At 44.2% G+C, this 23,282-nt stretch overlaps 5 protein-coding genes across 7 annotated transcripts; 3 read left to right on the top strand and 2 right to left on the bottom strand.

The window, feature by feature from the left end:
• The first annotated feature begins 546 nt into the window (after positions 1–546).
• On the top strand, positions 547–2,999 carry LOC144068201 (early growth response protein 1-like). Its single transcript, XM_077592525.1, has 2 exons — positions 547–1,256; positions 1,585–2,999. The coding sequence occupies exons 1-2, from the start codon at positions 1,076–1,078 to the stop codon at positions 2,592–2,594; spliced, it is 1,191 nt and encodes a 396-aa protein (XP_077448651.1). The 5' UTR covers positions 547–1,075; the 3' UTR covers positions 2,595–2,999.
• Positions 3,000–3,184: 185 nt separating this feature from the next.
• Positions 3,185–6,717, top strand: LOC144068203 (F-box only protein 40-like). The gene is made up of 6 exons (XM_077592529.1): positions 3,185–3,701; positions 3,974–4,966; positions 5,029–5,315; positions 5,396–5,516; positions 5,788–6,075; positions 6,135–6,717. The coding sequence occupies exons 1-6, from the start codon at positions 3,699–3,701 to the stop codon at positions 6,315–6,317; spliced, it is 1,875 nt and encodes a 624-aa protein (XP_077448655.1). The 5' UTR covers positions 3,185–3,698; the 3' UTR covers positions 6,318–6,717.
• On the bottom strand, positions 6,710–8,879 carry LOC144068202 (uncharacterized). 3 transcript variants are annotated; one of them, XM_077592528.1, is made up of 3 exons: positions 8,556–8,879; positions 7,670–7,755; positions 6,710–7,280 (listed from the first exon to the last, which is right to left on the bottom strand). In XM_077592528.1, the coding sequence occupies exons 1-3, from the start codon at positions 8,594–8,596 to the stop codon at positions 6,928–6,930; spliced, it is 480 nt and encodes a 159-aa protein (XP_077448654.1). In that variant the 5' UTR covers positions 8,597–8,879; the 3' UTR covers positions 6,710–6,927. The 3 variants fall into 3 exon arrangements, with proteins under 3 accessions (XP_077448654.1, XP_077448652.1, XP_077448653.1); XM_077592526.1 differs by having other exon boundaries at positions 7,670–8,163; positions 8,560–8,605; XM_077592527.1 differs by having other exon boundaries at positions 7,670–8,163; positions 8,556–8,591.
• Positions 8,880–10,813: 1,934 nt separating this feature from the next.
• LOC144068483 (trafficking regulator of GLUT4 1-like) lies at positions 10,814–12,302 on the top strand. Its single transcript, XM_077593053.1, has 2 exons — positions 10,814–11,222; positions 12,147–12,302. Exons 1-2 carry the CDS (start codon positions 10,860–10,862, stop codon positions 12,300–12,302), a joined length of 519 nt encoding a protein of 172 aa, XP_077449179.1. The 5' UTR covers positions 10,814–10,859.
• Positions 12,303–16,447: 4,145 nt separating this feature from the next.
• On the bottom strand, positions 16,448–19,079 carry cryba1b (crystallin, beta A1b). The gene is made up of 6 exons (XM_077592422.1): positions 18,990–19,079; positions 18,876–18,921; positions 18,515–18,633; positions 17,757–17,898; positions 17,547–17,689; positions 16,448–16,818 (listed from the first exon to the last, which is right to left on the bottom strand). Exons 2-6 carry the CDS (start codon positions 18,912–18,914, stop codon positions 16,671–16,673), a joined length of 591 nt encoding a protein of 196 aa, XP_077448548.1. The 5' UTR covers positions 18,915–18,921; positions 18,990–19,079; the 3' UTR covers positions 16,448–16,670.
• Between the last annotated feature and the right edge of the window lie 4,203 nt (positions 19,080–23,282).

The raw sequence follows: 23,282 nt of genomic DNA on the forward strand, positions 1-23,282 counted from the left end.
GGAATTTTACAAAAGCGTCCATTTTTTCCCCAGTGTAGTTGTGTAATGTTAAGCTTTGTAATTAATTTGTCATCTCTGTGAGAAGATTAAACCTAAATGAAGAAAGTTGAATTTGGGTCTTCATTTTCAAAGAAAGCGCTTTTACATTATCCTTCATCACAACAGTGTTTATACCAGCCTTATTTTCATATACGTACTATGTAACAAGATGAATGTTTGCAGTCACTATTAACATTTGTCAGGAAACAAGGATATGCAAATGTACGTCCAAATAATATGTGCACTTAAATTAATACCAATCCAAATAATTGAAATGACACATTTAACCACTGGTGACTCGCTTATTCATGCAAATGTGCGACCCTGCCAGACCTCCACCAAAATGTGATCCCAGTACATTTCTATAAACCGTCTCTAAAGTTGACTTTCCCAGTATTCACAAATCCTATTATTTTAATCCACGTCAGTGATTGTTTTTTTGACAAAAAAAAACGGCAATGAAAAAGATTTCTGGACGGAAAATGACCATATATGGCCAGTGGAAGTGATGACGTAGAGCGACAGACTCCATTACATGTAGGACAAATCCGACAATTCCGATCTTGGTAGTTAAAACTGGAATCCCAACTCCATCTGGAATTCCATTGGGAGTCTTTATATGATAATTCATAATCGCTACCGAAAATCTCCGAAAATCATTCGCCCTGCACGAAAAAAACAGCTCCATACCCGGAAGTCCGCTGGCAGTCCAACAGGAAAGTCCCGACTGTGTCCAAATTTGGGCTTCCGCCGCGCCTTATTTGGTAATCTACGTCACGACAAAAGTCTTTATAAAGGCAGCTTCACCGAGGAATCCTGTCTGACTTTATATGTCACCGCGTGAAAACACAACCCGCGCGCGTCATTCTCCCAAATCACCTCATCCGTCCACCCGGACCGGACCAGACCTGCACCCGCGTTGGCCTCTTCCGAAGGTAGGAGCCCCGCGGAGAAGCAAGCCGGGTCCTCCCGCACGGTCCCCGGGCAAGAGGGCAGCCGGAGTGCCGGTGCTCCGGAGCGACCAAATCCCAGGGAGATGGCCGCCACCAAAGCAGAGCTGCTGCTTTCAGCCCTGCAGATCTCCGAACCCCTCGCCGGATTTCAGCCTGTCGGGTCGCCGCTGGACGGCTACCCGAAGCTGGAGGAGCTGCAGATGCTTCTGCAAAACGCCGCCGAGAGTGGAGGTCTGCTGAGCGGGGAACCCGGAGACTACGGAGGTGGGTGGCATCATGGCATGTTCATGCGGGAATGACTGACACGTGTTGCTTTAATGGTAAAAGCGCCCAAATTTTACTAAGACAATTACAATGACGTTTAATACACGATGCAATACTTCTTTGCTGATGAAAGCCTTTTTAAACACTATCAAAGACGTCCAATTCATTTGCATTGGGAGGCTTGAGTGTGGAAATATCTTTTACGCCCTCTGGTGGCATATATACGCAAATACATGCACAAGGATTGGACGTCCGTCACCATCGTTGGGAGCGACTGAGTCCATTTGCCCTGGGGTCCAGTGTTCTGATCGTCTCTGCTCTGTTTCAGACCTCCTGTCAGAACTGGCTGATCTGCAAAGCCTCCCCCCGCTGACCCCCCGCGTGCCCCCACTCGCGTACAGCGGCCGCTTCACCTTCGAGCCGTCCTCGGGGGCCGGAGGGAGCGGGAATCTGTGGCCGGAGCCCCTCCTCAGCCTCTTGGGCGGTTTGGTCAGCGTGGCGGCTCCTTCTTCGTCGGCGGCGACGTCCACGCCGAGCTTCAGCTGCGTCCCCGCCGACACGGGCCTTTCTGCGGCGCCGACCTTCACCTCCAATCTTGCCCCCCAGCCGGCCCATTTCCTGTCACAGGGGCTTCCTCCGGCCTACCCTGCGTCCAAGCCACCCGTGCTCCCAGACTACGTCCGACCTCAGTCGCAAAACCCCCAGCTACACCTAAACCGTCAGCGGAATCCCCCACAACCGCCGCTCACCCCGCTCTCCGCCATCAAGGCCTTCTCCTCCTCGCACGCCTCCAATCACCCGCCGCCGGTCACCCCCGCCTCCCAGCTCCCCAAGACGTGCAGGAGAAAGCCACAGGGCAAAGCCCCCCCGCAGGAGCGTCCTTACACGTGTCCGGCGGAGGGCTGCGAGCGGCGCTTCTCGCGCTCGGACGAACTGACCCGCCACGTGCGCGTGCACACGGGCCAGAAACCCTTCCAGTGTCGCATCTGCATGCGCAGCTTCAGTCGCAGCGACCACCTGACCACCCACATACGCACCCACACGGGCGAGAAACCCTTCCCCTGCGCCGAATGCGGCCGCAAATTCGCCCGCAGCGACGAGCGCAAACGCCACATGAAGATCCACCAGCGGCACCGGGACCACCACGCCAGTCGCGCCCCTCCGACGGTGGCCTCCACGCCGCCCTCCTCTTCCTCGGCCTGCTCCTCCTCTTACTCCTCACCCGCTCACGAGTCGTCCTCGCCCACGCCGTCCATTTTTAGCCATTCCTCCTTCCCGAGTTTCCCCAACTTCCGCTGCTCTACATCTGCGCCGTCGGAGCGGCCTTTGCTAACATGAACTCTGACCTCTGAGACTTTCACTGAGGGAAAACAATTCAGCTGCAGGCACTAAAATGATCATAAAAACTGTCAACTTACAAGTTACTGTTTTATTTTTTGCCATCGGTGGCGATCATTTGTTGAGTTTACAAAACTGCATTTGATGTTTTCATGCCTTATCTTTGTTGTAAGGGCTCAGCGTTTGAGGAAGGACCAAATATTGCTTCAACTTAATGACAGTGACCAAATAACTATAAAAAAAAAACTTTATGAAACAATCTCTATCAACCCGCTTTGTAAATATACGTATAAATTCAAAGTAGTGTATATATGTACATATGAAAATAGCAATATTTTTGTACAAATGTATATTTTATTTACCTGTCATGAAGTTTTGTATGTTCATACGCACTTCTAACCAAATGTTATTTTTGAAAAAATCTTCACAATAAATATATTACATGGTCATTACTGCAATGAAATAATAACTGATTAGAGATTTAAAATACTGAAAGGATTGGGTCAGTCAGCATAAAATAATCTTAATGCATTTATGTAACTGTGTGTGTGCCACACAAAAAAAAATAAACGCCGTTCCTTTAAGGCCATATTTAGAGTTTCCTCTCGCTGCGGCGGATGTCCGTAGGCCCAAATAAAGAGCTTCCGAGTTGGTTGATGAGGAAACCGTCCCATTGTGCAAGCACATAACACACCTAGTTTTCCTTGGCCCCATTCCCTGTCGTGATTTAAATTCCTGGTGAATAAATGAAAAACGTGTCATAAACCAGCCAGACCGGCTGAACTGGGCTACTATAATCGAAGGCATACTGTCAAAACTACCTTTAAAAAAAGAGGTAGACACTTCTATTCATTTTTTCCATGCTAATGATTAAGATATTGGAAAAAAAAACATGAAGGTAGAGAACAGGAACTTTTAAAGGTATGAGCAACAGCTGCTTGACAACCAATGGAAGAGGTTGTGCTAATTTTAACTCCAACAACTTGACACATGTTAGAGATCCTTGACGGAAGGTGAATATACACACTTCCTGCTTCCCCCTTGTATGTTGCACTGCGGGTTTTTGTCTTTGGCACCAGCTTTAAAGGAAGCGCAAAACAACCAATGGTGAGTACACACACTCTCGTGGATATAAACCGTATTCAAACATATCATAAAGTATGAAGGACACTAATGGCCAGGTTAGATTTTATTGCTTTCTAGCTTGTGTGACTATACGCATGAGGCAAGCAAGGCAAAAAATATTATACACACCAGGGGTGTCCAAACTATTGCATAACTGGATCGATTTCATGAAAAGCTTGTTGCCATTGGAGACCTGATTTGGAACCCCCCGGAATATTCCGGCGCCATGCTAATGGCGTGTTTTTGTGTGTCAGCACACTCACTGTGGCTCCTGCTACAGCACGCGCTGCCGGGCGCAGGTGGAGGCGGGCATGTGCTGCGCCCTGGTGGCGTGCCCACTGAGCTGTGGGGCGCTTTTTCACTCCTGCAAAGAGGAGGAGCACCTCCTGCTCTGCCCCCGCGTCCGCACGCCGTGCCTCAATTTCAGCTTCGGCTGCCCGGCCCGACTCCCGCGTGGCCAACTCGCCGCCCACCTGCGGGTGTGCCCGGCGAGCGCCGTGGTCTGCTGCGTGGAGTGGAACCGCTGGCCGGCCAATGACGCCCACTCGTACCCTAGCCCCGAACTGCACGGCAATTTGATGAAGGAATGCAAGGGGGGGCTACGCCAAGACTTGGACCTGGCCATGGCGCTGAAGGACCAGATGCGCTTGTTCCGCTCGTTGAAAATGAGGGAGCTTTTCCCGGAACTGACCCAGTGCGCTAGGGAGGAGGAGAGCAGAAAGGAAGAAGAGAAGAAGAAGCAGGAGGAGAAGAAGATGATGATGGAGGCGGTTTTGAAAAGGGAGTCTGCTCCAAAGACTTGGGCGTCTTTTAGCCCTTTTCAAGTCAACGTTTCTACCGAGAAGGAGGATGAAGAAGAGGAACTGACACAGCAGGAGCGTGAGGCCCTGGCCAGGAAGCCTTTGGATCAGGAAAGTCGAGCTCGGCTGGAGAACTTCAGCAACTGGGAGAGCATGTTCAGCATGGCTGAGGGAGGCTGCAGGGAAGCAGGGAAAGGAAAAGAGCAGGACAGGACGGGGGACGAGAGGCCGGATGGTGTCGGGGGGGCGGTGACTGCTCGCAAAGCCGCGCGGTGCAACCGTGTGGAGACTACGAAGATCGTGGCCGTGAGGACCTTCAAGATTCCGAGCAGCTTCTCGGCCAAACAGGGTCGAATTCGCAACCCGGGATTCTACAAGAGGGACAACAAGGCCGTGGACACTGCAGATCTGGGGCGGCGTGACACGCCCTTCTGGGAGGAGGTTCAGGTGGGACGACGACGGACGCGATGCCGACGAAAAACCATTTCAATGCGAGCTCCGCTCCTCAGGCGTCGCTGCTGTGCTCTTTGGAGAAGGAGCAACGAGGTCACCTGATCGCCGAGAAGGTTTGCACCGACGGCCTCCTGCAGGACCAGGGCACGCAGACTTTCCAATTCCCGTCGGCGCCATTCGCCAACGCCGCGTCCCTGGCGGACCTGACGGTCGGCAGGGAGGAGGAGCTTCACCTGCAGCTGCAGCTGGAGAGCGTCAACAGCCGCCACCACAAGGCCAGCTCCGCGTTCACCGCCGTGTGCGGACACAGCGTCCGGAGGCGGGATTACGCCGCGCATTACAGGTTTTTTTTTTTTTTTAACGCAATCAACTTCCATTGTAGAACCCCAACAAGGAATCAATTTATTCCTGTTCCTGATTCAGGAACGTGCACAGTGACATCCAGATGAACATCAACGGATGGTTCCAGCACCGATGTCCGTTAGCGTACTTGGGCTGCACCTTCAGCCAGACCAGATTCACGCCGTCCACCCACCAGGCCACCGTGCTTTTCACGTAAGGTTAACGTAGAGGTCAAATTCGGTACTCGGTCGTTTGGTCGCCCGGAAGGTTATTGATAATTACCATTTAAATCGTTGCTCAAATTCCCTTAATACAAACTGCGAATTACTATTTAGTCATACTTAATGCCCTAGTAATTATAGGCTAAAGAAAAGCTCCAAATTTCCCGGACTTTTATTGTGTTTTGTTGGGGAACTTGTTAAGACCCTGACTGACGTAGCTTCTTAAAGAGACAACGCATGTCCCCAAGCCAGGTTGTACTGAATCTTTTTTTCAGGGATCCGGGCTGCTTCCAGCTGCGTCCCGTCATCCCAAACAGAAGACCTTCTTCTTCCTGCGATGCTCTGAGCTCGCTTCCTTACGAGCTCCTGTGTCTCGTGGCGACCTTCCTGGACAATTTGTCGCTGTCGCAGCTGGCTTTGGTGTCCCACCTCATGAGGGAGGTTTGTTCCACGCTTCTGACAACACGCGGGACGGTCTCTCTGCAGTGGGAAAAGGAGGCTCAGCCCGGAGCCAGGGTCCGATGGAATCCACGGAATAAGGTGAGAACAAGTCAGTTGAGTGCAAACAAACAGTTTTAACTCTGGTTGTTTGTGAGCAGGTGTGGCACTTTAGCAGCAGTTTCTCCGAGGTGGACAGGTGGAAATTCCGGGACATTTCGTCCATGTCGGAACACCTGCGGGTGTGTCCTTACTACCAGCGAGAAAGCAGAAGTGAGCGTGTTTTGTTGCCGGACCCCAAATGCAAACATCTACGTGGAATGCAGTCCAATGATCGGCAATAATAATGATGCATTGTAGAGATATCCAGAAAAGTAGATTTTAGCATGGTATTGTTTGATGATAAGGAAAGTTTAAGAGATTTAAGGGCAAAAATAACTTGGTTTCGCTTCGAAGACAGCGATTACGTCGTTCCCAGATGCGACTTCCAAACTTTACATAGGAGTGTTGCGTTAACCTAAAAAACAAATAATTTATATCTCCTAAAGCTATGAATGAGCATTTCAACAAAAACAAAGTAGTATTTTCTAGAAATGACCTTTGCCCCCAATGTAGCTCCATATTAACATACACTGGGGTCTTTTGGATTGGTTTTAAATGTCAACATTTCATGAGTTAAGGAGTCAAAAAGTTCTTTCAAAGTCAAATGTGCTGCCTTGAGGAATAAAATTCAATCCCAAGCAACACCCGTCACTTTTTATTTCATCTTCTGCTACCTAACACACAACAACAATGGCACTTTGTTCCAATAGTCCAAGGAACAATAGTCCTCCATCCCAGAAATTCCACCACAGTACTCTTGATATCCTGTGCTTTCTTCTAAAAAAAATCCTTGAACAAATTTTGTTGCGCTTTGAAGTCTCCACTTCCGTGCTCAACTCAACGAAAAGACTTTCAGGGCACGTCGTTGCTTAAAAGAGGCAAAGGGGTGCGGCTGGGGGCGGGACTTATCTCCAAGCAACCGTCTCGCTGAGCGGTGTAGCGTCGCCTCCTGTTGGCTCGGTACTCCTCCAGCCTCTCTTCTTCTGCCCAAGGGTCTTCCAGGACCCCCTCCCACCTCAGACACTCTCTAACCTGCATGTCCAGCTCTGCCACCTCCGGCTCTTCGACCGGGCTTTCCTCTTTGGTGGGCTGGGGGTCCCTTAGAGGGTCTTTGTTCTTCTTAGGTCGCCGTTTGGACATTTGAACCCGAGCCACTGTGGTCACTTGCACGACCTCGGGGGCCTTGACCACTGGATTGGCTTCATCTGCGGTTAACGACAGCTTTAATGAGGGTTGACTGATATTAGGTTGACGTGCCACACAGCTCCAAAATTTGAATATCAAGAAAAAAATAAGTGATAGATTTTGGTCATCTTGATTTTGAAACAGGTGGGGGACAGCCTGAATTGGTGACCAGCCAATTGCAGGGCACAAGGAGATGGGCGACCATTCACGCTCACACTCATAGCTAGGGGCAATTTAAATTGTATTTGGATTAGTTTTAAAATAATGAGAGTAGAATATCAGTTTTTGGAATATGGAACTAATACATAAAGTGGGTGAATCACTGTTAATGGCAACAGCAGCAAATTTGGTAAAAAGCAACATTAGAAAGAGATTTTTTTTTTCAAAATTTCAAAACATCTGTAGTTACCCGGGAGTTGTGGAGGTGAAACTGGGGTGTCAACTTTCTTCCTCTTCTTTCTTTTCTTCCTTTTCTTTTTCTTTTTGTCATCCCAACTGCTTGAAGTCTTAAGTTTTAGGTTCTCTTCCTCAGACATGCTCGCAATTTAATAGTCACACTGGCAATACGTTATTGTGATAATTCCTTGCTTTTAAGATTTTAAAAAAATGACGTGAGTCCTGGTCTAAACTAAATTTGGCTACTAGCTTTCGCCACTTGACGTTTCCATGGCAACGGGATGCAAGAGTCAAGACGACCGATTACGATTCCTCATTAAAATATATATATATTTTAAAATGATAAAGCATTAAATAAAGATTACATTTCCGTGAATTTAACGACTTTAACTACTAAATATTTTCGTATGTTTGGAAGGTTACGTTGGACTTTGAGCTAAAATTTAACTTCCGGTTTACTTCCGGGGCGGGGAAACCCAAGGGAAATACAATAGTCGTGATGAGACACTGAAAAAGTCAAATAAAAGCGTCATTAAAGCTCTACCGTGACCTAATTTCAGCACGAATCGTCTGATATAAAGGCACGCGATGCCAGTTCATACAAATAATCGTATGGCATTCTGCACATTGACAGGAATGTACTATTGTTTCCAAAATAAATAACCCAGCAACTACCACCATTTTAACAAATGTAGTAAAGTCGCGTAGGAGGCCAGGAAAATTATCGAGAACATTGTTTTCTTGAAATTGTCCAATTGAGTAAAAAAAACGATTTTCTACCAGATACAATACAACCTGTGACTCCCAAGTCACAGGCAAATTACGTTACATTACATTGCATTGCATTGCATTACATTACATTTTATTACATTAAATTACATTTTATTAAATTACATTACCCACTTGTGCGTTCACGTGACCCCCGCCTCGTCATCCTCATGATCGATATATCTCGATATTTCTTCAATCACTCGATTGCTATTTGAAGGCATGGGCGGGGCGAGGGGCGTGGCCACAGCGAGTCAGCTGACTAAGCAGCGACAACTGGTGTTACGTTGTCACGCAGGCAGGCGTCTGTCTAATCGGTGTGTGAAGCCGGCGTTGCTCACTTCCTTACTTGGACGCCACCGAGCCGGAAAAGAAGGAAACCGAGAAGAAGGACGACAAGGAGGCTTCGGACTTCGGTTCGGAACGTCTGCGTCCGCTTGTGGCGTGAGTGTGTCACTGCTGTCGTGGCGTGGATCAGTGGATTTCCTTTTGCTCAGGCTAGTGGCGAGACTTTGGGAGGACACTGCCTGTCTAGGAACCGGATTGAGTCCGAAAGGCTTCGGTCAGGTTCGAAAAAAGGCCTGCTCGTCTTCATGTGACAGCGCAATGTCACTTGTCGCCAACTTATGCAACAACATTCTTTCCTCGGCTGTCGTTGACGGGGTTAGACGTCCAATCCATTTTGACTGTCAGCCCCTCCCAGTCAAAATGGCCTGGACGTCTGTCAGCGTCAAATTTAATCATTCGCTGGCATCTGGGTCGTTAGACGTCTTTTTCCTAGTTAACCTTCTCATGCACAAATAAAGGACTTTTTTTTTTACCCTTGACAGGGCACTTATTTAACAGACTTCCCTGCCATTGACGGCGGTGGACGTCACTGAATGAAGGTCCTCGGTCCCAAAAAGGGTTCATATTTTTCTTTAAATCCTTTTATACACACTGTAGCTTATTGTATAGCCACAATTCCTTTAAAAAACACAATCCACTCTTCAAATTCTTTTTGGCATCATCAAAATGATAATGGAAATGATATATTTGTCTTGAATACAACTCCCAAATACTGAAAGTATACCTTTTTTTCCCCCGGCAGGATGGCCCGAAGAAGGAAAGCCGACAAATATGATTGGCTGATTCTCAGAGCAGTTCTTCACTCGCGTGCTTTACGTTTGTGATGCTTGCTAAAGCTGCCAGCTGAAGAACTCTTCTGCTCAGTTCTACCACCAAACATGGAGGAAAGTACTAGTATACATATATACATAGATGAGTCTCATACAAGTATGAACACCAAGTAGAATCCAAATGATGATGAGTTTCACTGCCAGTGGTGGCGAGCACGTGGCTCTCGAGCTGCATCCGGCTCTCGGCCAAAATGAATGTGGCTCTTGTTCGCCAGCCAGTCAAATTATTATTATTATTATTATTATTATTATTGTTTTGCTAATTCCATAATATTTGAAAACATGACTGAATGTTACTGTAATGAAGTCATATGTATAATGTGTTTAATGTATGTAGAGACATTCATCATGCAATCTCCACCAGCCTGCCAGTCAAAATGGATTGGACGCCTGTCGCCGTCAATGAGAGCCTATGAGTTAGCAAAGATTAATTTAAACGGTTGATGTAGTTTCTCATTATCAACACTTGGTGGCACTGGCAATCTCCTGCCTTTTTTTCTTTTAAACTAGTACTTCCAAAATATTTAATAACACATAAATATTAGGAATGAGACTTTAATAAGGTCATATGTATAAGTTGTTTAATGTATATAGAGTCAATTGAAATAAATCCTTCAAAAATCTACTCTGTCCTCTCTGCTTACCGCTATTAGCAACATTAGAGCAAGTCAATAATTGATGATTGCACGCATTATTATATCCATTATTATATTTCACTTTGATAAGCAGGTTCAAGCAACACGTGATGTCATAGCCGATGAATAAACTCTTAAAATCAAGTATATGTTATCAACTTTTTGGCGACCATATATGTCCAATTTACACTGGGATCCTTCCCCATCCAAATGGATCGGACGTCTATCGCTGTCAATGGCAGTGTACCATTTAAAAACGTGTACTTGGGTACTCTGGACATCTTTAACTGTCCGTGGCACCGAAAGGGTTAAGTTGCAATAACTGCTCTCTATTTCCGAGTTTCTTGGCGGAGGTCGTGGGGTCCATTAAGCGTGGTACCGGTTCGACTGAGCTGTGCACTTTTGAGCGCCCGCGTGCACGCGCACATCTGAGTCAGCCTTGCTCTGCGTAAATGGAAAGCTTTTACGCGCCGGCCCGCGTGCACGCGCGCGCTAAGTGTCGCGTGTGGGTGTGGGGTTGCCTCGGACCTGGATGAGAGCACCAAAACCTCCCTGATGGAGAACCTGTGAGCTTGGCCTCCCGAGAAGACAGCAGGACTTTCGAGCACTTTGGGATTTGAACATGGCCGTCAACACGGATAGCGCGGTCCTGGTCCAAAGGGATCCATCCATCCACGGAGACGTGTTCGATACCGAGAAGCTGTTGAGCACCGGGGGCAGGCAGCGATCTCCTCCCCAGTCCGACGCGCTGGAGGTGCGGGCCAGCATCCGCTCGCTGGACGCCGAGCAGAACGGCCGCCGTTCGCCGCTCAAGTCCGGCTCGGTAGGCCAGCTGGCGGCCGCGCCCAGATCGTTGTCCCGCCTCAGCTTGGCGTCCAGCGTCCCGCCCGGCCCGGTGCCGCCCAGTTACCTGTGGCTGGCCGTCCTGTCTTGCCTCTGTCCCGGCGTGCCGCTTAACGTGTGCGCGCTGTGGTACGCCAGCGTGGTAAGAACATTTCAATATAAAGTCCATATACATTTACTCCCTGTTAGAGACATTTGACATTTTCATGGAGCAAATGAACTTTGTCTGGTCCCCAACCACCGGTCCGTGGACCGGTACTGGTCCGCGAGCCACCTGGTGCCGGTCCGTCAGAGTCATAAATATTAACGTTTTCAATCTTGCCCTCCTAATTGAAATGGGAAAAGTTGTTATAATAGTAATAATTAATTGCTATTATGCCTTGACTTGTTTCTTATGTATTTATTTATTTATTTATTTTGCTGTTGTAAGCCGGTCCGCAACAAAATTATGTGTGCGTGTATGTGTGCGTGTGTGTGTGTATCAGGCATAAATCCTTCTTTGCATTAAACTTGAGACTAGCTGCCTCGATAAAAAGGAAAATTAGTTTTGCTGCAAAGATACGCCAAAATATGAGTAATTGTGTATATGTGCCACTAGGTGGCAGCAACACATGAATTCATCAGAATGAAATTCTTCAACTCACTTTAACAAAGCCAATTCTCTTCAGTTTGCCACAATTTGATTCGTTTAAAGGTCTCTTTATCAATTGAATATGATATTATGTACACATTTTACTCTTTTAGCGCATTAACAGAAAATAGAAGAGATTTCTGAAACAAATTGTGTCATTAAAATATAATTATATATAAAATCTTGAGAGACAATTTGAACTGAGAGAATGGTGATCATTGCATGCCGCCCTCTCGCAATTCAAATGGATTGGACATGTATGAGCGTCAATGGCATTGCTAAGATGATGAATTTGGTTGAGGATGTTTGTCTGTCTGTGTTTGGGATAACACAAGAACCAATCAAGGGATTCGTATCAAACTTTTTAAGTGGAGAAATTGGCATGTGCTCGTCACGGACTGACTTCTGACCTTTAACCTCTCCTCTCGCTGTCAGTCTCGCTCGGTGCTGAACAACGGCGACGTGGAGGCGGCGCGCAAGTATGGCCGCCTGTCCTTGCTACTCAGTTGCTTGGCCATGCTGCTGGGTGTGGCCATCATCGTCTTCGTCTTCTTCACCATTGGTACGGAGCGATGTCATTGTATGGGATAATACATCATACTTCATCATATTAACAATATATTCACAAGTGCATGAAAATTTGGCATATTTTGACCATTCAGCTCTTCTAAAGTATTTGAACAAAGGGAATTGACCCTAAAAGTTTCACTGCATTTTTAATTCGAAGAAATTCCAAATTATGTACTTCAGCTAATATTACGAAACAGTATATTAGTTAAATACATGGCTAAATGTCATCAAATATATCATTTAATGCATTCATTCCTCTTAAATTGTCTGCTTCGATGTATTTTTGTAAAATACTTATTCATTGCTTTCAAGATCTATTTCAAGTTTTAATCTAGTTAAATGTTTATTTCGTTATTTCAACATTTAGAAAAGTTTTCATTATTTAATTCATCATAAACGTCAAATTAAAATAAATGAATAAAACATTCAAGAAAAACTGGATTAAATGAAACAAACCAACATTTATTAATATATATTTATTTATTACCTATTCATTTATGTCTAAAATGTCTTTTCCTGTGTCTGTATATGACATTTCCCGAATATGGGATGAATAAAGTTATCTAATCTAATCTAATCAATAAAACATGTAAGCAAAAATGGAAAAATATTCCAATTAAATGACATACACATAAATCTTGAAATACATGCACTTTGTACCGATAACCTTTTTAAAGACACGTTTATCATAAAGCGGGCATCTTCACCTAACATGTTTATTTTTTATTTCTTTTATGTGTGCAGAATCCCAGAAGTGAACTTCCTTCCCTCAGCAGGAGCGGCATCACAACCTCCTTTGGACTCCGTCCCAAATTTTGCACAAGGAAGGAGAAGAGGAGGAAAAGCACAAATCGAGACGGAACCGACGTGACGGAAGACCACCGACCGACCGACGACCACATCCGTCTGCAACCGCTTGACCCTAAACAACCCCTGAGGTCAGAATCACAGGAGGGAGAGGCTTAAAACACACACCTGACACGACAACACACAGGCAAGGTTCTCTCACTAACGAGTGGTCAACGGCTGCAACCCGAATTGAAACCCCAAACCCGTAACCCCCAAACCCCCCCACGTTGACTCTTGAGCGGGTGCGACCCGTGTGTCCGTTGTGTTGACGTGTACTTTGTATGTTTCTACTGTATGACTGACACGGTGTGTGCCATACGTTTGTTTGCATGTGTCAAATAAACTGCAATGAGCATGTGCAAGTCACGGCAGTTTTGTTCACAAATTTGTTATGTGTTAAGAATAGCAAGGACTTCCATTTTGGTGACTTGGCGATGAGGTTTTAAAGCGCAACAAATTTAGTTTTGTCCTTAAAAATGATATTATGAATGAATTCAAATCAATCAGAAAAGTTCCTAGTGAAATGAAAGTATACTCAGTTTATTTTTAGTGCCTATTGTAGACATATTTTTAACATTTTGATGTTATGTGGCCAAACAAGTCTGAACATAATCTGTCAAAAACCACATCACTTAATATTTTTTGTAAGTGCCTCATTTTTAAAAAAATGTCTTAATGAGGGATCAATATACAAAAGCACAACAACATAATTTAACGGTACTACTGTAATTCTTAAATACGGCAGGTAAGGTTTTTAAAGAAAATATATGTATATATAATTTTAAATTGTTCATTCATTTATATAGATTTTTTCAGAAAACCTAAAATAATCAAATGAGTCACCAAATAAAATAAATAAAATAACTGAAATATAATAATTCATATCAATATGATTAAAAAAATGCATTATGAACCCATTTAACAAATACATTCAAACAGGTCACACTGAATCATTTCCGTAAAATCTGGAACTTAAAATGTGTAAAAATTCCAACACAACATATAGGAACCAATATAGTACCAAATAAAACGGTTAAATGTAAGACAGCACTAATTAAAACCTAAACGCAAAATGTTGGTGGAGGAATCCTGCTAGCAAAGTGAGCGGACTTTGTGAGTGGAAGAAGAAGCGAAAAAGCAAGCAGCACTTTACCGACTATGCAATCCCCCCCCCCCAAAAAAATCAATAATGTTTTCTATGCATCCGGTCTCCCTCCCCGCTTCCCTCTCGTCCCTCCGTTTCTAATTTTTCTTGCCAAGTCATCTGCGAGGGAGTGCAACGTCGTCCGCCGACTGGAAGAGGGCGGCGGCGCGTCTTCGGGAATGTCGTGTCTCTTTCCCGTTACAACATCTTTCCACAAATACATCTCGTAAAGGTTTAAAGTCACCAAAACCCATTGTCATACCTGGCAACCTGCTCCCCTTATTGAAGATTGCAATTCCCCTTATTAAGCGATTTAAAAAAAACATACAAATTCAACACAGCACACATTTACCCACATAGGGCGCACTTAAAAGTAAAAAAAATCCCCAAATTGGACATAGTGTGCTTTTTGTATGCACTAAATTCAAGATTGTGTAGATGTCGCTATATGATGCTGACAGCTTGACTGTCAGGGTACATTGCTTGCTGACTCGGTATATTCATAGAGTGAAAAGGCGGATGGGTAAAAGGGGAATTCGCGTGGGCATATCATGCTTAAAGCTTGACAATATTAGCGGTTAACGACGACTTTTTCGTCTGATACCAGTGGCCGCGACAATCTGGATTAGAGCCAAAATGGCTGAAAAGAGATCGTTTTTTACCCAAAAAAAAACATGCATAAAAATAAATCCAGGGGTACACAATTTGAAATGATGAAAAAAGTATAAAATACAAGAAAAAGGTGTAAATTGACAAGTTTTATTGATTAGATCCCTTTCCTTTGTAAAATAACCCCAAAAATGTGTAGGCTTCTTCATACGTGAACTTTCATTGCATTGGTGGCCATTTTTCCCAAAATACTTCATCGTTTCATTGAAAGACTTTTTCATACATTCTGTTGTTTAAATCCGAATATTTCTACCTTTGACAAATAACATGTGGCCAATGAATTGGGTTGTTTTTAGACTAAACTGCAGTAAAATATACTAATGTTTGATCATTGTCTTAACCAACACAACAAGTGTCGCTAAAAGTGCACCAGTAAAAAAATCCCGGTCTTAATTGTAGATGATAAAAACAATGAGTTAGGAGCGTGGAAATTCAAAGTGTCATTAGAGATTGCACGAAAGCCACCAAAAATCCCCCCCCAAATCCCACCGATGCTTCCCCTAGAGTGAACAAAGTGATGATTCCTCCTCCATCGCCGACTTCCTGCATTAAAGGCCATTAAAGCAATTAGCGCTGCTTAACCCTCAGCATCTCTTATTTACGCCGCCTCTTTCTCCTCATCCTCCTCTTCATCACAGCCGCCGCCGGTCGGCGTGGCGACGAATCGCCGCGGCAGAGTTAGGGAACTCAAAATTGTCAATGACAACGATCGGGCAGGCCGCGTGTAAACACTCTTGCGAGCGCCGTTCTGTGGTTTCATTTACTGGACGAGGCACTTAGAGGAAAGCGGACCCCCAGAGATGAGGTGTGGGGGGTGGGGGGCGCTTCCTATTACAGGCGCAAACTTTAAAGGGCCCGAATCCTCTACTGTTGATGGCAAACAAGGCGTGTGAAATGTTCCTTTCTCTCCAATGGAAAGACGCTAAGCTATGATAAAGACTAGTATATGTATGTGTGAATACTAAATAGGCCTCGGTGATTTCATGATTGAGATCCTGGCCGAACTTGAATGGTTTTCAAACTCCAAAAAGATTCTGATCGGAGCAGCACAGCTACTTTGATCCATTCTTTGTGTTGTCGTTTTTTTAAACGTTTTTTCTCGCATATAAGCCGTATTTATAACAAAAAAATGATGACTGAATCAAGGGTACGGCTTAAATGCGCATAAAATTTGCTAATCCAAAGTAATATTTACAATTTGTTGGTTATTTTCTGTTTTGCAGTAAGAAAACAAGCATTACTGGATGAATTAATTCCTTATATTGACCCTAATAATGTGCTTTTGATTCATAGAGTATCTCCGAAATACCACGTGTGATGATTTTCCCTAAGATTTTCCCTTCAAAGTAAGAGATTTTTACTCCCTATTAAAACCATGAATATTGAGGTGAAAATGGTGAATCGGGCGCAATAAATTGTAAAATTCAACAATTTTAAGGGTCTGGCTTATATGCGAGTAAATATGGTAATCACCCTGACTTGAGGCAAAAGACAAACTCCACTCTAGACTGGTCGCCAAACGTGCGGTGGACGTCGCGTTTGGACATCTTTGTTCTTTTTATTCAAATGTGCTGAATAGAAACTGATGACAAAGCCATAACAAGTTGGCACCTGTCTTTTTACGACTGGGATCGTGCCAGAACACAAAAGCGCCGCAGACGACGGCCAAGAAGCCCCAGTCCGTCCTGGACCGGAGGTGGGAGAAGGACTAGAGAAGAAAGAGGACTTCAGTGCTGGATCCTCCTGATGGATTGGATCTGGGGGGTCTGAGCGTGGGAGCCGAACTCCCGGTAGGTCTTGTACTCCCCTCCCCGGCAGTCCGACTCCATGATGTACTGCTGCCCTCGGTAGCCGGGAAACTGGTAGCACACGAATCTGGCGCGGGAAAATCACTTTGACTAACTGGCCGCCATTGACATCCCTCACCGTCACTGATATGTGATTGCAGTGGCGGAACAAAGTTGTGTGTTGCTGCTAGGGCTATTTTATCCAAACGGGCCCCCCTTCTTAATGTATAGGCTCCAGTTGAGTGGAAATGAGGGCTAACCAAGATATTCTAATACTCATTCATTCATTTTCTTATTCTCACTAGGGTCGCGGGGGTGCTGGAGCCTATCCCAGCTGACTTTAGGCCAGAGGCGGGGGGGACACCCTGAATCGGTGGTCAGCTAATCAGAGGAGACAAAGGACAACCATTCACACTCACACTCATAGCTAGGGGCAATTTAGAGTGTCCAATCAGCCTACCGTGCGTGTTTTTGGAATGTGGGAGGAAACCTGAGCAGCCATAAAAAAACCCACGTAAGCCCAGGGAGAACATGCAAATTCCCCAATGGAAGGTCCGGACCTGGGATCGAAATCTCGATCTCAGAACTATGGCTGCCGTTTTACTCAATCAGTTTTCCTGATTTATTTATTTATATATATATATTATATATTTTTAATTTTGTTATTTTTTTTTTAAATTTATTATTATTATTATTTTTATATATAAATAATAATAATAAACTATATATATATATATATATATATATATACATATATATATATATATATATATATATATATATATATATATATATAATATATTTTAAATGACTTACGCTCCACTCTGGATGTGGATGGATCCGACCTGGTTGTTCAACCACCCCATGGCCTGCAGGGAGGGGTAGTCGTCGGACAGCTCAAACTGGCGCCCCGTCATGTTCTCCATCTCGTAGATGGTCATGCGAGCTTCCTTGTTGTTCTAAAGAACAACAAGAAGATGAACATAATGCCGCCCGCCACTCATCGGCGAGTCTCGGGGGGCTTACGGCGCAGCAGATGGGCCTGAAGGAGATCATCCTGTCGATGCGGTTGGAGCTGCTGCCGCTGTAGGCCTCCACGCGAGGGTAGTCGCCTTTCTCCAGGACAAACTGCTGGCCGCAGAAGCTCGAGTGTTCGTAGCCTACCCAGCTAAATGCAAAAAAATGTAGCCAAAAATGTGTCTTCTCCCAAAAATATATCAATCAAATTTTGACATGATATTGGATGTTTGAAATTTTAGTCCTTCACTGTCAACAAAAGACTACGTTCAATTTGCATTAAAACACTGGTGGCTGTTTTTCACCCTGTTTTTTGAATTGGGGGAACGAGCTAAATTTTACAGCTTTTTTCATATTGAAATTGCATCTCGTTACTGTTAATAGTATAATAAAATTTACAACATGCCTGCCTGTGGAATAATCAAGGTTTGTGATATGCTAACATTCCAAAAACAAAATTTTACTGCAACAGTATTTTAGGCCAAATGATGGCATAAATTCTTTTCAAATGTATACTTGATTTCACTTTAAATCATTATGAACATTTTAAAAATTTTGACCGAAAAATATGTTCTTTTATTGATAATTACTGTTACTCCATTTATAAAACACAATAAAATAACATTTTTGGTTACCATTTCATGACTGACTTTGTAAAAAAAAAAAGTAAATATTCACTACCTGAGTCGGATACACAATCAGGGTGTTTTTTTGTAGTTTTTTTGTAGTTTTAGTTTTGAGTTTTTTGCTTTTGGGGGTATACGTACGCGCCACACTCCACTTTAAGGGATCGGATGTTGTCCAGGCTGCATTCCACGATGTTCTGGCAGCTAGCCGTGAACTCCACGCGCTTGCCCTGGAAGTGCTCCTGGTCGTACACAGTGATCTGTACACACACAAAACACACATTAGCACCTGAATGCAGAAGAATCTCAGGGTTTGGTGGTTACTGTCATAGCAATAATGCTATATTTGGCCCTAAGTGAGTGGCCCGCAAAGTTGTTTTGCTTGACGGGCACTTTGTAGCGCATTCATACTGTACATAAAGAATTAAATGCTTAAGTAAGTACCATAAAATGGAAGTGAAAACAAAAAAAGCATGCCAGTGATAGCATGTCGCTCACTCACCTTCCATGGGCCTGTGGGCGAGGGATTGGTCGTAGCCATCTTGTTCCTAGAGAGCATGACAAAGCGCGTCAATGACAAGTCGCGCACGCGTGAGGAAAGTGTCGCCGTACCCACCAAAGTGCCGATTCGAGTGTCGCAGGGTTTCACTGGCGGGGCCGCTGGGGGATTATATACCTGGCGCTCGGGGGCCCGGTAGGGTTCGACCTCGTGTCAGCATTTTGCTTTAGACTTCACACTATTGTTGTGACACGCTCACTTCATGGCATTCCTTTCAACAGGATGGGCCGGCCGCCGTCGACGGCGTTGACGGCGATGGAATCTCTCCATTCAAATGCATTGGACGTCCATCGCCGTCAACGTCGGCCAATGGCTTGTCTTATTTGACCTTTTTTTGTCTGCGTTTTTGCTGACACGTGCGCCTCTCACGTCGGACAATGGGATACGCAGACTCAGCAGGCCTAGGGGTGGTGACCCCCCGAGACCCCCACATCCACATTACTAATGACACATGCGATTATTGTACATTTATATACATACAGTTCATGTAATGTTAATGTGTGTGTGTGTGTGTGTGTAGGTAGGTTCCCACACATTTGGACAAAGTTGGAAATAAATAAATATAGGAGAATTTATAAAGGACATTTTAGTTAGTTAGTAATTTTAGTGTTATGTTTATCTTTGATTCCAACATTTTCTCAACATTCACATACTGTAAATTATGATGCATTTTTTAGGAATAATTAAACAAAAATTACACTGAGAACTTGTTAAATTAAATCTTTTGTTAAATTTGAATTTGCTGAACATACACAGATGCTGACACAGGTGGGTGCGAATGCTATTTATTACTCCTCTATTGAAAACAAAGAGCAATGTGTTTACAAGCAAAAATTGAGTTTGCGCATGTACCAATGGCAGGCTGATACAACACAAACACACAATATGATGAAATTAAAGAGGCACGGCCAGCTCCGACGAGATGGTGTAAAAAGTGCAAGAAAAACTACGACACGCATTTGTAGTTGTTACAGTACAAGCATTACAAATAATGACCAATGTAGAACCCCCCTAAAAAAGAAAAATCAAAACATCTGTTACATAAGCATGCGTTTCGCTAAACAAAGAGTTGAAAAAGCCAGCACGACATTTACTACAAAACATAAACGTCGAGATGTAAAGAGCGAGCGGACGTACACTTGGGCTAAGAACTAGCTGGTGTCATTTTTGTTTTGTTTTTTCTGTTTTTTGTGGCAAAAATTTGGCGCCAGCGCGACCACCACGAAGGCGGCGGCATTCGACAAGTGTGGTTTTGGCAGACTATGTGTTGTGGTAGTTAGCAGGGTTCCAAACATGTTTATTTCTTCCAATTTTCTTCTTGTACATTAATTGTAATTTTAGGGATATGAATGATGTTATTCCTTGGATTACATGTCACTAAATCTTTTTGATTTCATCACCTGTCAATCACATTTCAAATTGGATTCTGGGCACATGACATTGTTTGCATTTTATGAATAAAAATCACATGGAAAATTTCATTTTCTTTCATGTTTTGTCAATTTATCTTGAATCGAGATTTCAAATCAAAATTGTTTGGTGTTAACATCTTCCATTTGCCTTTATTTTACCCAACTGAATTAAATATTAAAATGTTACCCATTAGCTCATCTCCCAATTAGAACTGCTAAATGAGGTTATACAATGTATATATTTACAGTGTGTGCTGTGGTAGTTAGTAAAAAAAACAATTATAATGCAAATGAATGAAAGTTCCTTAACTGGCTTTCAGTCAAAATGGATTGGATGTCTAGTATTACATTTAATGGCAGCCATTGGGTTAATCAATTTTGGGTAGGATGGGCAATGGATATATGCAATTAATTTTTTTTTTCATTTTTTTGTTCCATCTCCAATTCATAAAACAACTTCAATTTGTTTCAATTTTTTTGAAATCGCTGTGTTGACATTAAGGCACAGACGCGGCGCATACAGGCGGCGTATTCTCCCAGGGGGGGGGGCGCCGCCTTGTCGTGGTGGTCGTAGCGTCTGGTTACCAAAGTAGTTTGGTAAAAATAATAATGAAAAGAATACATTTTGACAACTGGCAAAGTTGAAAAATGAAGAAAAAATAAATAAAATGCAGGGATGTCCAGAAAAATATACTTTCTGATATGAAAATTTGAGTGACAAATGAGCTGTTTTTGTGCTCGGGTGGAGGCCATAAAATGGCTGCCATCTGTTGGCATCTAGCAACCATGGAAAATTGTTAAACTGAGTCGGGTATCTTTATTTGGACAGTTTATCGGTATTTGTGGTTAAAAACATGTTAGAACCTTGAACATTGGACATCCCTCCACTAGGCGGCAGATCTGAGCTAACCTGGAAGATTAGCAAAAACAAAAGCGGCCTTGGCCTTGAAAGCATTGCAACACGATGTTTTGACTGACACTGACCACGCCCACTTGGTCACACACACGCACACACACACACACACATAAGGAGGTAAAGGACCCTGATTGGCTGAAGAAGAGCTTCAGCATCCACGTTTATTATTTGACAAGAGTAGCACACGGAAACACCTCCAAAGAAGAAGAGAACAACATTTACTGGCGGGAATTCTCTCTCCTTTCTTTTCCGTAACTGGAAAAAATGCCACAGAGTTCCCGTCGTATCCCAACGCAAACACACACACACACACGCACACACGGACGGACGCACGCACACACTTGACAGCCAATCAGCCGGCGTTTGACCCTTCCACAGAACTGGCAAAGTTTTGCTACTTCAGTCGGTTTGGAGTGAACGTTGACCGTTTTCGAGTGGATTTTGTTGCCGAGCGTGTGAAGTTGTTTGAGAGAAAGGCCATTAAAAGTCCAGATTTGAGTCTCGGTTGTTGGCGTGCCATATACAGTACAGTGATATAGAACTTCTAAGCCCCACCCCCTCGTGAAGTCACAAGTAGAAATCAGTTTACAAACGCTAACAATATAGCTCTCTAAGCTGTACATCACCCTGAAGAAAGTCAAAGCACAATCACTTTTTTCCATAGGAAACCTCATCTCAAGGCAAATGGATCACCGCCACGGCCTCCCTGGACCCGATCGTAGACCGTATCGCCGATCGGATCTTAAGACTGCACCTATTCGGGGTCACCGTGGAGCGGGTCACGGACCGACTCCTCCGCCGAGGTTCGAGACCGCAACCGGGCGAGCTGACCGTCGCGGACCAGGTCGTAAAGCGCACCGGTCCGGGTCATCGACGGTCGCTGAACCGGGTCGCGGAGCGCAAAACCACTTGGCCAGATCGCAGCCCTAATCGTAGGTCAAAGACCACGGTGACTGACGGAACCACGAGGAGCGGCCTATCAAGTACACTTGCAGCATTCACACGAGGCCTTTTTTTTTTAGCAGCAAATGGAAGAAAAATGCTTTGCTTTTTCTTTGTTTCTTTTTTTTTTCTTTCAATTTCTTTTTTTGGACAAAGTGCAATTGCGTTAAACATATATAATATTCTCGACATATACTTTATGGATATATATATATAGTTATCTATATATGTATATATATATATATATTTACTCTTCTATATTGTAGATATCAAGCACACTTATCTTTGTGACTATTTACAAAAATGGAACAGGACGGGAGAGGAGAGGAAAGCGAGTCAAATCAAATTCTCGGATTATCATTCCCAAAGAGCACCAAGTTCTCCCTTCTTCAAACGGAACCACGTCGGTAAAAATATAAAAGATTTCTACATTGAATACATATACGTCTGCACGTGTAGAGCAAGCTGCTAGTCAATCTCACCATGCAAGAACATTCTGAAACTCTTGAATGTCAACTCAATGCTTCTACTTCCCTGGGAATGTAAGCGTTTCCTGCCGCTCACTTCTTTTAAAACCTTCATTGCCGGAGAGCCAGCTGGCAGCTTAAGTACAAAAATAGTACGACAATTATTTCAGGTCTCCCCCCCCCCATCGCGAGGGGACGTGAAAGCTGGACGTACACGACGCCAAGAGTTCAAAATGCTACTAAACCCCGTGTTAGAATTGGGGAAACCTCCTCTATCATCGTCATTGGCGCTGCAACATAATCATTCACTTTAAAACTTTCCTTTGTGTGTTTTTATCGCCGTGTGTGTCCAGCTTTACACATTGGAAGGTGCCGCCCCCTCCCCCTCAAAAATAAAAAACAAATAAAAAGGCCAAAACATGGGACAGGGCATTTTGGTTCTTGTGCAATCACCAAATAAATAACTAGCTTATCTAGTTAGCGCACTTGGCAGAGTTAGCGTGTAATGCGGCCTGAAAAGAAATGTTCCATTAGTGGACCCAACATAGCTTCACAGTTCCATTGCCCTCCCCCATCCCCACCCCACCCACCCACATAATACCCAACAACCCCC

This window comes from Stigmatopora argus, chromosome 22 (assembly GCF_051989625.1).
Source record: "Stigmatopora argus isolate UIUO_Sarg chromosome 22, RoL_Sarg_1.0, whole genome shotgun sequence".
Taxonomy (NCBI): Eukaryota; Metazoa; Chordata; class Actinopteri; order Syngnathiformes; family Syngnathidae; genus Stigmatopora; species Stigmatopora argus.